At 37.5% G+C, this 15,987-nt stretch overlaps 1 protein-coding gene across 1 annotated transcript in view; it reads left to right on the forward strand.

The window, feature by feature from the left end:
• Positions 1-15,987, forward strand: part of LOC125682477 (mesotocin receptor-like) — a 50,001-nt gene that overhangs the window by 30,194 nt on the left and 3,820 nt on the right. Inside the window, exons 6-9 of the mRNA XM_048923104.2 lie at positions 7,619-7,752; positions 14,081-14,192; positions 14,399-14,566; positions 15,474-15,654. Coding sequence (XP_048779061.1) covers positions 7,619-7,752; positions 14,081-14,192; positions 14,399-14,566; positions 15,474-15,654 — 595 coding nt within the window. The remainder of the gene's footprint in view (positions 1-7,618; positions 7,753-14,080; positions 14,193-14,398; positions 14,567-15,473; positions 15,655-15,987) is intronic.

Genomic DNA, 15,987 nt, shown 5'->3' on the forward strand with positions numbered 1-15,987 from the left:
CAAAGGGCAAATTTTTAAGAAATATCCTCTTCCAACAAGCATACCTAATATCCCAACTTAGAATATTCGAAAAGATGCTGTTTCCTCAAAGCTTTATCCAAATGATGCTCCTTCTGAGCTTATCCCGATTCAGATATATGGTGATGGGAATTGTTTATTCATAACTCTCTCTTTTTTGTGTTTGGACATGAGGACAATTTTAAGGAAATGAGGGTACGAATTGTGTTTGAAATTGTTTCAAACCTGAAGCGCTACACGAATGAAAACACCTTTGTGACCATGTCCACAAACAAAAGTTCACTTCAATATGTCTTTGAAAGTTCCCTGTCAGAAGAGTGTTTAATTACTGGTGATTTGATTGCTTCGTTACAAACGGAAACAATAAAAACAACCCAAAACGGTTACTATTCAAACCTTTTACATATGTTCGTAGCTTCTAACGTTTTGCAGAAACCAATCATGTCGATTTTCCCCGAGGTGCAAAACCCTGGTGTAAACAGACAAGATGATAATCAGCTTGCTCAGGGTTCCAACTTCGACTGAATACCTTAGGGGCCAAGTGGGCCCCTGAATAAGAAATCCTGTTAGCCCAAATGGAATTTTAGTAGCCCACACATAACATGAAATTGAATAACATGGTTTGTTTTTTGTTTTTTTACAAGAAAAAGAAACATCAAGTCACATTGCAATTTATTTAAAAAATTAAAATATCAATATTTGAATTCTGTTTCCTTCTCCGTAATTCTTTCAAATACCTCTCTCATTTCGTCAACCTAGCAAAAATATCAGAGTTCATGGACTTTTATGATCTTTGCTGCGTCTAATTTTAACTCACATTTCTTTAGACTTTTATGTTATTTCAAAATTTCTCAGCTTTACGATGCTGTCAACTTTATAACTTGGGCAAGCTGTCACAACGATTGGACCTTTCGTGTCATGTTTTGTACACACAGCACGTCATCCCCTTTTCGCCGTCATCGAGCCATATTCTCCCCTTCTTTCCACTTTGGTTAAAAGCAGACGCTTTCTTTTCGTTTGAAGTAACCCTTGCGTTGTTCAACTTCTGGTTTAAATACATTTTGGAAGGTTTGATACCCCAGGAATCATGAATGTCTCACCAAGTGACAAAACCTCAACCGGAAATTGAACTTCAATTATAATAGGACTCGAATCGGTCGGAAAGAAAAATGTTGATCGGACAATTACGGTCGCCAAGTGGGCGACGAGAATGGAAATTTTGGGTGCCCACAAGCAAAGTTTAGTCGCCAATGCGAGTGGGCGAGCGGTAATTTGGAACCCTGTTGCTGACCGTGCTGATGCTAAAGAATATCAGGATGCTATCCACATCATGTGGACTCAAACAATTGCTACAAAAATAGATGGTTGGACACCTTATCATTTTGTTGCCTGTATTCACAAGCATGAGGAACCTCGTTCAAAGCATTCGAGGTTATCCTTTGAGGATTCTGAACCTCATCGCTCATTTGAACCAAAACAATCACAAGATAGTCCTTCCCCACTCTTGGAGTCTAACACAAATGAGGAGTCTATTGAAACAGGTAAATTGGGGGAAACTGCAAACAAAGAAACAGACAAACTTGTTAAGGTTGCTTCCTTTATTGATTCTTCTTCAGAAGATGATATCTCAGAAATACCAGTTCAAAAGGCCCAGGTTGTACATGAAAAATGGCATACACCAGAGATCGGTAGTACCCCAAATCAGCCACGAAATATTTTCTTTCCAGCAAAAAAGTTTGGTAAAAAGATGAGATCTTTCAATGCCTCCTGGTTTGATCGGTGGTCTTGGTTACATTATGTAGAAATCAAATATGTTGTATTCTGTTTTCCTTGCATAAAATCATTTCAGAAGAAGACTCTCAGTTGTCACAAGAAAGAAAAAGCTTTCATATCAAGTGGTATTAAAAACTGGAAAAAAGCAACCACAAAATTCGCCGCTCACGAGAAAAGTGATTGCCATAAAGAGGCAATGGAAAGGGAGTTTACGATAAAGGAGGAGGTTAAAGATGTTGGAGAATGTCTTTCAAAGGCGCACGAAGTCGAGAAGAAGTCTAACAGAGAGGATTTGCTTAAAATCACAAACATTTTGAAGTTTCTTGCTCGACAAGGAATTGCTCTTCGGGGTGACAAACTTTAATCAACTTCTCATGCCAGAGACTAAACGCGATCCCCGGCTTCAGGAATGGCTACAACGCAAGACAAATAAGTATGTTGCTCCAGATATACAAAATAAAATTTTGCAGGTGATGGGGCTGCAGGTTTTGTGACAAATTGTTGCTTTCATCAAATCGTCTGAATTCTTTTCAATAATGGCAGACGAAACACGAGATATTTCCAACAAAGAACAACTTGTTTTATGCATTCGATGGGTTGATCAAAATTTTACCGCTCATGAAGATTTATTAGGGATGTACTGTCTTTCTGACATTGGGGCTAATTCAATAACCCTAGCAATTAAAGATGCCCTTTTGAGGTTCGATCTGCCTATCAACAAAGTACGAGGCCAGTGTTATGACATGGCTGCTTCTATGGCTGGTTCAAAGACAGGTGTTGCAACACAAATTCATGCACTTGAACCCAGAGCCCTTTACATACACTGTTATGGTCATGCTCTTAACCTAGCTTGCAGTGATTCTATTAAGGGATGTAAGTTGGTTAGAGATACCCTGGACATTGCAAAGGATATAACAAAGTTGATTAAAGAATCTCCAAGAAGGGAGATGATTTTCAATGCATTAAAAAATGCCCAAAATCTAGAGAAAACGTCAGCGGGAATAAGGGTTTTGTGTCCCACAAGATGGACAATAAAAGCCGACACATTTTTGAGCATTTTGTCAAACTATGAAATTCTAAGAAATGTTTGGGATGAAAGCCTCCAATACGTGTGTGAGGTAGAAATGAGAAACAGAATTAAGGGAGTGGCTGCTTATATGTGCAGGTTTGATTTCTTCTGAGTGAAAAACTTTTACGTTATAGTGATAATTTGGCAAGGGCTCTGCAGGCTCCAAATCTCTCGGCGAGTGATGGTCAAAAAATGGCATCAACGACAATGAGTGCTTTGCAAAGTCTCCGAGATGAGACAATCTTCACTCAGTTTACGAGGAAGTTGTTGAAAAAGCAAAACATCGATGATCCTGTTCTTCCTACAAAACGTAAAATTCCTCGTAAACTTGATGATGGGACAGCAGCACATACTTTTTCATCGTGTGCAGATATGTATAGGAATGATTTCTACTAGGCATTAGATCTGCTTTTAGCTGGCATAAAATCTAGATTTGACCAACCAGGTTACAAAGCTTAAGTTAATTTTGAAAACCTCGTAATTAAGGCTTGCACAGGTCAAACGTTTGAAGAAGAATTCAATTTTGTCACGACCCTATATGATACAGATTTGAAGCCAAAGGATCTTCACTGCCAGCTTATAATGTTAAAGACTGTTTTGCCAAAAGACTTTACGTCAGATATACCAAGTGTGGTTGAATTTTTCAGACATTCAAATGAAAAAAATCTGTTTGCCGAGATCCTCAAAATTCTCAAACTAATTTTGGTACTTCCTGCAACTAACGCTACCAGTGAGCGCTCATTCAGCGCCTTGAAAATATTGAAAACATCACTGAGATCAACAATGAGCCAAATACGAACAAATAATTTGCTTTTATTGCATGTTCATAAAAATGAGACTGATGAACTGAATCCAGAAAAAATAGTTGAGGAGTTCGAAAGTGAACAGTTTTTTGGATAAAATTGTCCACTAACTCCACCACTGTTTCTGTTTGGATATCCGTAATTTGGATTATATGTGGAATTGCTATAATTCCCACGTCCTCTTGGTTTGCGACCTCTAAATCGTCCTCTCATTCGACCTCTGAATGATCCTCTTCTGTTATTGTACTGCAGCTTATGACCAATTTTACTACAATCTTCAATTTCTTTTGCTGTTTTCGAAATATCGTCACCAAATAACCATGACGTATAAGGTACAGTCTGTGCACACAAATGTAAGTATTTAAATCTTAATTCAGGCTTGATAAGCGCTCTTCTTGTCATGATCACTTGTCTGTTTGCATGTCCAAAGAGTGCTAAACTATCCTTGCATTCATCTATTATCTTTCTTAATTTTGGTTTATGCGAAGCATCCAATTCATTCTCCAAGTCTGCCAATTTGTTCACTACTTTGGCCAAAATAATGGAACCTTTAACGACAGAGGTTTCTATCTTTTGCATTTTTCTATCAATAGTTTTTGCTTCTTGAGATATAATATCCCAAACAAGTTGGTTTGTCTTCACAACTTTTAGACCTTCACAATTTTCTGGTCTTGCATTGTTTTCATCTTTAATCAGTTCTGAATATTGATCTTCATTCATTCCATTTCTAAACAAATCTGTTATATTTGTATCCAAAGTCTCATCTATTTTCACGTCACATACTTCTCTACTTTTAAATCGTTTGCTCATGTTCATAAAGCGACTTGTATTTCCTTGAACAACTTCTGTGTCCAACTGATCACTCTTCCTTTTCCCAGAAGCATTATCTGAATTTTCAACATTATCATCAGTACGCTGAATATTACTACAACTCTCGTCGTATGCTTGGTCATCATAGAAACATTCGTAATCGTCACATTCTTGAAATTCATTTTCTATCATATTGATTTTCTTATTCAACGTGCCAATCTTTTCATCTTGTTACTTCTGGTTTTCAAGTATTGTAGTAAGTATACTCATAATTTGACTTTCGTTTTGTGTGTTATCACTAACAGCTTTGTTATGGACATCGGCCACAACTTTCATAGGTTTTTTCGTTCCGCTGGATCTTGTAGCATTTACCGTACTACCAACAGAACTTCCAAGTTTCTTGGTCTTTGTTCCCTGAACCTCGACTTTTGAATTCTTTTTGGTAACCTCGTTACCCTTGCATGTTTCGTCTGTACTCTTTTCTATATCTACTTCTTCCTCAAAGCTAGTAGTACTCCGTAATTGTTTTTTTTTTGTATCATCTGTTCCGCCATTTTTACGACTTTATCATAAAGTAGTTGTACCACCGCTATATGGTAGTCGCAAAACAAAACTCCTCGAGTTTTGTAAATAATGAAAGTGTCTAAAATATTACCGGTAACAATACCAAGTAATTACACAAAATGAGTTAACTACGTTAACTCAGACACGAACTGAAGTTGCTAAAGGAAAAGCCCACATCCTTCCCCATTCGTGACTTGTACCACATCGAGGTTGCACATACATACTACTATCTTACATAATTCCGGAAGTAATTATGACGAAATAGAATAATACCACCATTCCTAATGTAGTTAACTTATCAGATCTACATAGATTCTAAAATCCGCCTGCAAAGCCATGTTTGCCCAACTAAAAACTAAAAGATAGGAAATATTTGTTAGTTGTTTTAGTTGGAAGAAAACCAGTAATGTACTGCTTGATAAATATATAATACTTTCCACAGCCTTTTATCCTCTCTATATAGAAAATACTAAGTGTTGATACACAATTGTGGATAAAGACTGAACACTAACTCGGATATTGCTAACACACTAAATATCAGAGTACTAACTCACTAACTAAGGTGTCTAAAAAGTATTTTGAATATATAATTAACTAAATTCAAGAACTGTCAAATTGATAACACCGGTCTAAGCAAGAACACTAAACTATTGAACCAATGACAACCACACCTTAGATATATTTAATCTAAGGGAGTACTATTGAGCTTGTAGATAAATAATATAACTATATAATTTCTACTGTACTTTCTCCCCACTTTATGAAATTTGCAAAGCTAGGAAGCAAAACATAGTCTACAAATATTCTACAACCAAAATGAATTATGGCAGAAACTGCAGATCGTATATAGGTACTGTCCAAACTGAGCTGCAAAAGGTAAACAATGCAAAACCAAAGACAGTTATAAAACTAGTTGTGGCAATTTGACCACTAATAATGCTACAATTCCAATGAATGCAAAGCAGCACTTGCAATTAATAATTGCAAAAATATAATGCACTATAGATCTATGAAAAAGCTCTAGCACAAAACAATATACACATATATCAGGTACTGAAGACTTATGGCAAATCTTCAACACCAAAAAAATTGTAAGAATGTACGCACATTTTTTATGCAATAAGAAACAAGAAAATGCTAAGTGTAAAAGTAGAAAACACTACACAATACACCTGAATGGCCTATGCTAATATAGCATGGTCAGCAGGTTCCAGAAAAGCGACAATCTCGAAGTGAGTAGCTCGCAGCGCCATTGTTGTCAAACTGGTTGTGGTAGTTTGACAATAGTGTAAACACAAGTCAGGTATACTAAAACGTATCCTACAATATTTATTACTTAATGCATAGCATTAAAACATACTTATCACATACAAAGCATACAACAGAAGCATAGACATAGTTACCAACAGGCACAAGACAACAAGCAGGTGAATATAGTTCTAAGGCATGGTTTCGACTGTCAACTCGGGGAATTCCCATATATATATATATATATATATATAGTTATCCACGTCATAGGTTACCGGAAGTGAACTGTGACTAATCGGAATACCCAACCCGACTACACTATTTCGTCTTGCATAAAAAGACACGAAGTTAGGTGTTTATGTGAACATGTCTTTTTTGTCTGTGATGTATATACTATCTATAAGAAATTTATTAATTTTTGTTAATACACCTCTTAGATTTAGACCATAAATAATAATTGTAAACATGTGCGATATGAAGGGGAGTTAAGAGAGGGGGCGAGTTGTCCCAAAGAGGAGGCGAGTTGTCTTGGGGGCGAGTTGTCCTGATACCTCCTAAATAGTCAGAACATACATTCTGGTACCGTTAGCTAAGTGTTTAGGGAGCTCGATTCACAACCGAAAAGCTCGGGAGTTCGATTCTCAATCCCCGCTCCGCTACAAATCTTAAAACTTTAACATATGTTTATTTATTTGATTTTTACATCCCGTCGAAACATTTTCACTCATAATGAGACGGCACCTGCTATAGGTGAAGTACCACTAATTTAGATCTATGCTTAGTGCTCAGGGCCGTGGCAGGGAGGGTTCTTTATCGTTCCAACGCCTGCCGCTACATTTTAAAGGTTATATCCGAAAACACACGATTCTCACTTCTAAATGCCAAGTGTTTGGCGAAGGAGCGATCACTACCCATTTTAACGTCTCAGGTTTGACGCGGCCATGGCACGAACGGTTTATTCGGATGTTACCCCATGTGCCATGATGGGCGTTGTCACGATAAAGAACCCTAATTGTTACAGTCACAAGGGTCATGCGTAGGTCAATATTTTTGCACTACATATGTCAAAAATAATCGAATAGGTCGTAAAACAGTACAAACCAACAAAACATCCTATTGTTTAGTCAGTACTAGTAACAACGCATGATGATTAAAAAGGCTACGCCTGGCAGTGGTTAAAGTTGAATTTATTTGAGATGTACGTTGTCATGTTTGAAATAGAGACAAATCTATAAACAATGATTTAATGAGGAAATATAAAAATTGGAAGCTGCAGTATATTTCGTACAACTAAACTGTGTCGTAATACCTTATAGAAACATTTCTGTTTTAGGGAGAAATCCGACCATGATAGTCTCCCTTTGTTGGGTAGCCGCGTTGCTAGTCTCGGTAGTAGGACCTTGTGTATTTACATACCATGAGAGATATCAGGAATGCGCACTTAATCTCAACGGATCGGAAATAAAGGTACAATCTTATTGTATTCAGAGACAGTATACGATAGTTATATGTAACTAATATGTTAAGCGCTAAAAACGAATAGTGACACAAACAATATGAAACTGACAAATTTTCGGGACTACCCTCTATTTTTCAAGAATTTAGACGATAGTAAATTAACATAGAAACCAAATCTTCTACTGAAGTGGAAACATATAGCGAGCACAGCTTAAGAGCCCTGTCACTGGCTGGTCCTACGGTATCCTGTGGCACGGACAACTGCAGACAGTCATTGGAACGAGTTAATGAACTGCTAATTTATACTGATTGGATAATGCGTTCCTTGTTTTGACTCTATTACGCGAAACAGTTCAGGTCAGTCTAGTCTCGATCATTTAGACGTTTCTTTAGCGTAGACTCCCCACAAACTTTGTTCAGTATTTTTCTCAACTCAAAGTTGTAGAAAATTTGTAGAAACTGTACCTGCTTCTTTGACAATTTCATATTGCTCATGTCGTTGGTCATTTTAGTGCTTTATCTCTTATTTGTTGACCAGACTCTTTGCATATGTTGAGTGTTGTTGGTTTTAATATCCCCCGCAACAAAGTTGGGGGGGGGGGGGGGGAATTATACTGGAATCGGTTTGTCCGTCTGTAGACGCAATGATTTCCGGGTTCTAAAGCGTTATCCTTTCCACCTACAGTCACCATATCATACATATGGACTACCCATGGGGCGAAAGTGTTCAGTACCTAGTTGTGATTATTTAGTGCTTTATATATATATATATATATATACATGTATATAACATTTTCGTCGGTTGAATTTCCTTCGAGCTGCGGTACCAGTTCTTATATATGTAAGTGAAGGTAAACCTGTAAAGAATAAAAGTGACTATGACGTAACAAGTTTATTGGTTGATTGTTTAATGTCCCGCTTGAGAATTTCTCACCCTGACATATGGAGACGTCACCATTGCCGGTGAAGCACGGCGCTTACGGCCTTTGAGCAGAGAGGGGTCTTTATCGTGCCACACTTTGAAACAATACCTCGATTTTTGCGTTCTCATCCGAAGGACCGCCCCATTTAGTCGCCTCTTACGCCTAGCAATGGGTACTGAGGACCTATTCTAACCCAGATCCCCACGGAAGAACTATAAGTAAAATTCGATATATTGATTTGGTTGCTAAAATGGCGATGTTTTATCCAACCTGTAGAAAAACCTAAAATAGGTCCGATGACCAATTAAAGCAAGTCAGAAACTACAGATGATATAATTCTTGAGGATCAAGGACATACATTTGACTTTATTTGAATATATGGAGATAAATATCCTGTAGAATTGCGTGGTTCAGAGTATTACAATGTTCAGAGAGAGAGAGAGAGAGAGAGAGAGAGAGAGACAGACTTTATCCCGACTCTTATAACAGTCATTACAAAACTTGAAACCTTCATGAAATTAAAACCAGAAAGAAAATTTGGTAGCAAAATTGAATTTGGAAAACTCCATAAGGCTAACTTATATTCTGCATGTGTTGCTACTGAACAAGCAATTGCGTCTGTATTTGTGTTAGCTCTTTTAGCCAAACGATAAGTAAAAGAATATGCTTATTGCTATGATAATCAAAAGGCAGATTTTTGACTGCCACAAAATTACCATGCAATAACCTGCATATACCATGGCCACCTCTCCATCATCTCTGAATACATGTACATGTGTATAGAATATCTTATTGCATTTCTATCTCAAGTCGTGTCAGACAACCCATCTTTTTTTCAAGGGCAAAAAAGTTTACCAAATCGTACTCACAGGACATGTGTGCCTCAGCTATAAATGGCAAATAGATATTACATAGGCACATAAAAAAAACCTTTTGAAATGACTATGCACAATCTGACAAGCAGTTCTGAATTAATTACACTATTAAACATGTTAGGTCACTGTATAAGTTACTCACAGACGCTGGAGCTTGAAACTGCTATTTGCAGTGCGATTATAAATTCTGGATTAATACTTCCTGCAAGCATACTCATATCTCTTACAAATAACTCAGTAACTTATATCTACACCTCGCCTTAATGTTAAACAACTTGATATATCAAACAACAGTTTAAGTTCTTTAAAGCAAAATACGTTTGCAAATATCCATATTGTGTTGTTAAGATTCTCGAAGTTTTTTTTTTCATTTTTAACAATGACAAATTTCATGTTTTGAACCCCCCCCCCCCCCCCCCCTCAATTGAAAACGTCTCTACGCATTGACATGATCAAATAATCTGATTTACAATTAAAGGATTACATACTTATTGTTTTCAAAGGTCTATATTATCTATATATCAAAAAGTTTTCTATTTTCGGCGATTTTTTAAAGAAACAAATCATGTTTTAGAACTAGAAGTCGTAAATGTACTCAAATATTTATGTCAAACATCTTGTCAATCAAAGGGTTATAATGTACATAAGTTCACATATTTGTTTACAAATGTCATTGTCATCTATCTTGTAGGGATCCTTGTTAGAATAGGTCCTCAGTACCCCCTTGCTTGTCGTAAAAGGCGACTATATGGGGCGGTCCTTCGGATGAGACCGCAAAAGCCGATGCCCCGTGTCACAGCAGGTGTGGCACGATAAAGATCCCTCCCTGCTCAAAGACCGTAAGCACTGAGCATAGGCCTAAATTTTGCAGCCTTTCACCGGCAATGACGACGTCTCCATATGAGTGAAATATTCTCGAGACGAACGTTAAACTATAATATATAATCAATGACATCAATATCGGATCTGATGGGGTTTTTTCCCCGTTTTCGACTATTGTTTTTACAAATTTTAGGTTTTCACCCCAAAATCGAAAAGGTCTCAATTCAAACAATTTGATTTATAATTAGAATGGTTACATACGTTCAGAAAAAAATGTTTTTAAAGATCCATGTCATCTACATAGGATCTAGAGAAGTTTTCCGGGTTTTTTGGCGATTTTTAAAGAAAAAATCATATTCTAGCCCTAAACCTCGTAAATGCCCGCACATGTATATGTCAAACAACATTATACACAATCAAAGGGTTACACACGTTCACAAAATACTTGTTTGCAAATGTCAATGACATCTATATCGGATCTAAAGTTTTTTCAGTTTTCGGCTATCATTTTTACAAATTTCATGTTTTTGCCCCAAAACTAGTAAACGCTTCCACATAGAAATGTCAAACAACCTGAATTATAATCAAAGAACTATGTACTTTTTAAAAGAAACTTGTTTTCAAAAATCCTTAAGGAGATTCCCATTACATTTACTAGCCCATGGTCTATTATATCTTAATCAGGTAAACGGAGTAATCAGTAGGTAAGGAACGACCTAACAATTAGTATGAATAAAATCAGACAGCATTCAACATAATGACAGGTGCAAATGATGATTATCATAACAACCAAAGAATTAAATGTTGCTTTCAAAAGAGTCCGCTGAAACCCCTTTAACATTAACTTTTACAAGCGGGAAAAGGGTATTCTTTGATCTCTCGTTATTCTTTGATAAGGCATAGTTTGATAGACTAAACCCGTGTAATAAGTACATAATTTGTTAAACCCCGCGTTCGATTCGCTGTTTATGGCTTTTCTGGAGTTTGGAACCTGAGCGACACTTGGTTAGTAGTTGATTAGAATGACAGCATTGAATGTATTGAAACAGAAAAAAACATTGGGGGAGGGGGGGGGGGATTGAAAGATGCCTAGCCTTATTGAAAATAATCGTTTGTGTGCTATTTGGAAGCTGGGATGTCTCTAAGCAATGTGGCAAGGCAGTTGGGAGTGTTCTGGTTTATGGAGACGATACCAACAAATCAGCACCGTTCAGAACCGCCCACGACCAGGACGCCCGTGTGTGACGTCACGTCGGCAGGATACGTACGTCATATTTACGTAATCGATTCCAATCGGCTTCTTTGACCGCTAGAAGCATTCCTGGGCATCGATGTATAAGTCCTCGTATCATAAGGATCAGATTGCGAGAGGCCAACATCCGTCCTCGACGTCCTGCTATTCGCCCTGTTCTGCTCTGTCGTCACTGTGTTGTGAGGTTAGTGTGGTGCGGGAGGCATCGTTGCTTTAATAACAGAGACTGGTTTACGGACGTTTCATTTCGACAGCAGTGACGGTCGTGTTAGGGCTTACCGCCGTGCCGGAGAACATTACATTGACGCATGTGTTATTTAACGCCGCCAATTCGGCGAAGAGAGAATTATGGTCTGAGGTGGAATTACAAAACATGGAATGACCCCTTTGGTGATAATAACAGGAGAATGCTACCGTGACGAGATTGTATGTCAGTACGTCATTCCATTCACTCACAACCAGTGTAACGTCATTCTGCATAGGACAACGCACGAACGCCCACCGCACGCGTTCTTAGTGACTATCTACAGCAGCAAAACGTGAATGTGCTACCCTGGCCTGCGATATCACCGGATTTATCGCCTATAATAGAACATGGTTGGGATGAAATAGAACGAGTTTTACGTCAAGGGCCAAACCCCTGCTACGTTCGACGTTTTGCATCATATTTTATTGCGCATAAGACGGAACATTCGCAAGGCATTTTTGCATAACCTGTGACCCTATTCACAAAATATCTTACGAATAAGATCAAAATTTACGAACACTGTAATTTTCTCACTTTTTATTTCATGTAGATTTTCTTAATTAATATGTAAAGTACATCCATGATTTATAAAACTTGAATACATACCAAATGATCTTATGGTCGGTATTTGGTTATCAGACAGACTTATTTGTTTAGCTTAGCCGTAAGATATTTGTGAATAATGGCCCTGGATTCTTTTATCGCGTCGTAGGTGTGAAGAATACATCGGTGCAAATGGCGGTCATACACGCTTTTAAACCTATGAAACTGTTTTGCACCCTCCCCCTTATTTTCAGTGGCTGTTTTTATCAACCATAATGAACATAATCCGTGATTTTGTGTTTGAATTGAAAGACAATGCATTATTATATTAAACAATGAATTACATAATGCAACACAGTATTTTGTATATATAAATCTATAAATAAAATTCCTAAACTACACACTCTCTTTTTTCCGCTAGTATATCTGTCAGTAATCTGTCTCGATTTAGAAATGTATCATATGAAGAACATGCTCTTGCGTATCGTGTTTATATATCTCAACTGATTCGATACGCAAGAGCTTGTTCTGCGTATAGTCAGTTTTTAAATCGAGGCAAGCTACTGACAAACAATGTCAGGGGTTTCAACAATCTCGATTGAAGTCAGCATTTTGCAAATTCTATGGTCGTTATCAACGATTTGTTCATCAATACAACCTATCATTGGGTCAAATGCTGTCTGACATGTTTCATAGCGATTGTTAGGCCGTTCTTGGCACACTGATTTTGACTACGGATAACTCCGTTTACCTTATCATAATAAAGGGCTCAGGACGGGTGTGACAGGTTGACAGGGGATGCTTACTCCTCCCAGGCACCTGATCCCACCTCTGGTGTGTCAAGGGGTCCGTGTTTGCCCAACTAACTATTTTGTATTGCTTATAGGAGTTATGAGATTGATCACTGTTCGTTTTCTTCACCTATCATAGTTTTAAACTTTAGTTGCTTTTGTTAACAGGGATATATATCCGTTTTTACTTGTAAACAAATACTGCACGATTTAGTTGTGGTCGCAGCCATTAAAATATTGGAAACTGTTATTGTGACTGTGATTGGTTAAAAAAATATTGCGTCATTTCATAAATATTCATGAAAATGGAGGGTGTCACTGATCATGCAGCCAAAGTTTGAGGTAGTGTAGGTACTACCGACCTCAGTAACCGTGGCTATCGTCGATGGCTGTTACAGCTGTATGTTGATTTTAGAGATAATTGCAATCTCTGTGTCATTTAAAACATTTCAAATGCAATGCGTATATTTATGAGCTTCTTGAATTAACGTCAAATGAATGTATCCAACCTGCATTCTAAATGAACGTGTAACATGTGATAGCGTGACGAGAATTCAACATGTGATAGCGTGACGAGAATTCAACATGTGATAGCGTGACGAGAATCCCATCGTCGTCGACTGATAGTTGCTCTTAACCTTACTAGACGGTCGAGCGATCAAGCAAGCGCGATAGAGAGGGAGAGAGATGTATTTGTAATTGTTTTTGTCCATGGTACTGGTGGACATATTGATTAATGCATTGTTTAATCCAAAAAGCCCTTTCCCCTACTGGTTAGGGCGTTGATAAAAATCTCTGCAAAATTCTGATATGTTTCATGATATTGGAGTGCTGTATTGTGAAGCTTTAGTACTTTTATCCAGCTATATATGGTTTTGTTACAGATCTATTTTACCGTACTTTTTGTCTTCGTTTTTGTCATCCCAACAATCATCATCGCGGGATGCTACTCCATGATTGCTTTCATTATATGGAATGTCTCCAACAAAACAGAAGGTAGGAAGAGCCAAATGAAAAAGGGTGACACTAAAAATTAAGATATCAAAACTTGTATTTTGTGATGGCAAAATGCAAAAATATTTGATAGCAATACCTATAGAGAGAAAATCTAGCACATTTAGAGAAATACCTATATCAATGAGTTCTTAATTTTTACAACAAAATGGTGAATTTTCGTACTAACATTGCATTATGTTGCTTAGGTTTTCAGTTAACAGAAATATCTTCCCCCAGTGCACAGCAGTCAACATTACTGACTTCCAGACAGAATACTAGTAGTTCGTCCTCTGGTGTGGGGCAGAGAAATTCCAGCTCTACTCTATCAGACGCAAAAATGAGGACCATTAAAATGACCTTCATGATTTCAGTGGGTAAGGCTACTCATTCTTTCGCATAACTTTTACGTCCGTCGGATGAGATGTTAAAATGTACTCCGTGTCAAGGATCACAACCCCCTTGGCACGCAAAAGATCGTTTCCCTGATTTTCGAAAAAAAGAGAAGGTTCACTGGGGGCCGTAAAATATTCACAACCAATTATATTTCAGTTAGTTGAGCGTTCGCTTAGTAACTGGGAGGTCGCGAGTTAGAGCCCCGCTCGTGCCACGGCCGCATCGAACCTAAGACGTTAAAATAGGTAGTGATTATTTCTTAGCCAAAAGCTCGGCATTTAGAAGTGAGAATCAAGGGTTTTCGGATATGCCCATAAAAACGGAGGTCCCGTGTCACGGTAGACGTTGACACGATAATGAACCCACACTCCTACGGCCCTGAGCGCTAAGCATAGGTCTAAATTTGTGGTACTTCACCCACAGCTTTTGACGTCTCAATATGATTGAAAAATACTCTACAGGACGTAAAAGAAACCAATCCATCAATCAATTCAGTTAGTTAACCGCCGTAAAATGGCTGAATGATATATTGCCAATACGACCAAAAAAATCATATTCAATCAATCTTTAGTGTATGTCAGTTGTACAGCTTTGACTGAAACGTAATATATTTGACAATGTGGTCCAGGCTTTGCCGATGAAACGTTAAACTAGTACTGGTGTTTTTGATTAGATAATTTCAAACAAAGATTGTTTTTCAGTGATTTAGAACAGAATCCGCGTGATTGATGATGCTGTAGCAACCGGTAAATAAGTGAATTAAACACAAATTTTTATCCTGCTAATTCTATTGAAGTATTGTGGGTATACCTCTGTATTATACATGTACGTACGTATAGAGCGTTTCTTTGTATAAGAATCTTGTTGAATCTTATTTCACTTTTTCAGCTTTTATGTGTTGTTGGGCTCCCTTTATGATATTCAATTTACTGGATGTATATGAACATACAACACCATCTAAAGAAATGAACTCAATCAGGATATTTATCCAAAGTCTGTTGCCTCTAAATTCGGTGGCCAATCCCCTGATATACGGCGCCTTCAGCATCCGAGTGTGCAGACAGTTCAGGTACTAATGTTCTGTACCAAAATTATAACTTGTTTTTAGAAAAAAATTAATGAGACATTTAAAGGCTACCTACTAAGAGCGCATGTCTACAAATTTATAGGAAAATATTCTCTCTCTCTCTCTCTCAATATGCGCGCGCGCGTGTGTGTGTGTTTTCTAACACAAACACAATGCAACTTGACATTTGTATGACTATAGCTGCATACTTCTACTTCTAACAAAATCAGACTCGGTACATTTTTAAGTATTTTAAACTGAAATGTAGTCTCCAATTCGTCCAAATTGGCAGTCAGAGAATATAATATGTGCTGTGTAAAATAATTTATTTTTATC

The sequence above is a fragment of the Ostrea edulis genome, chromosome 2, assembly GCF_947568905.1.
Source record: "Ostrea edulis chromosome 2, xbOstEdul1.1, whole genome shotgun sequence".
Taxonomy (NCBI): domain Eukaryota; kingdom Metazoa; phylum Mollusca; class Bivalvia; order Ostreida; family Ostreidae; genus Ostrea; species Ostrea edulis.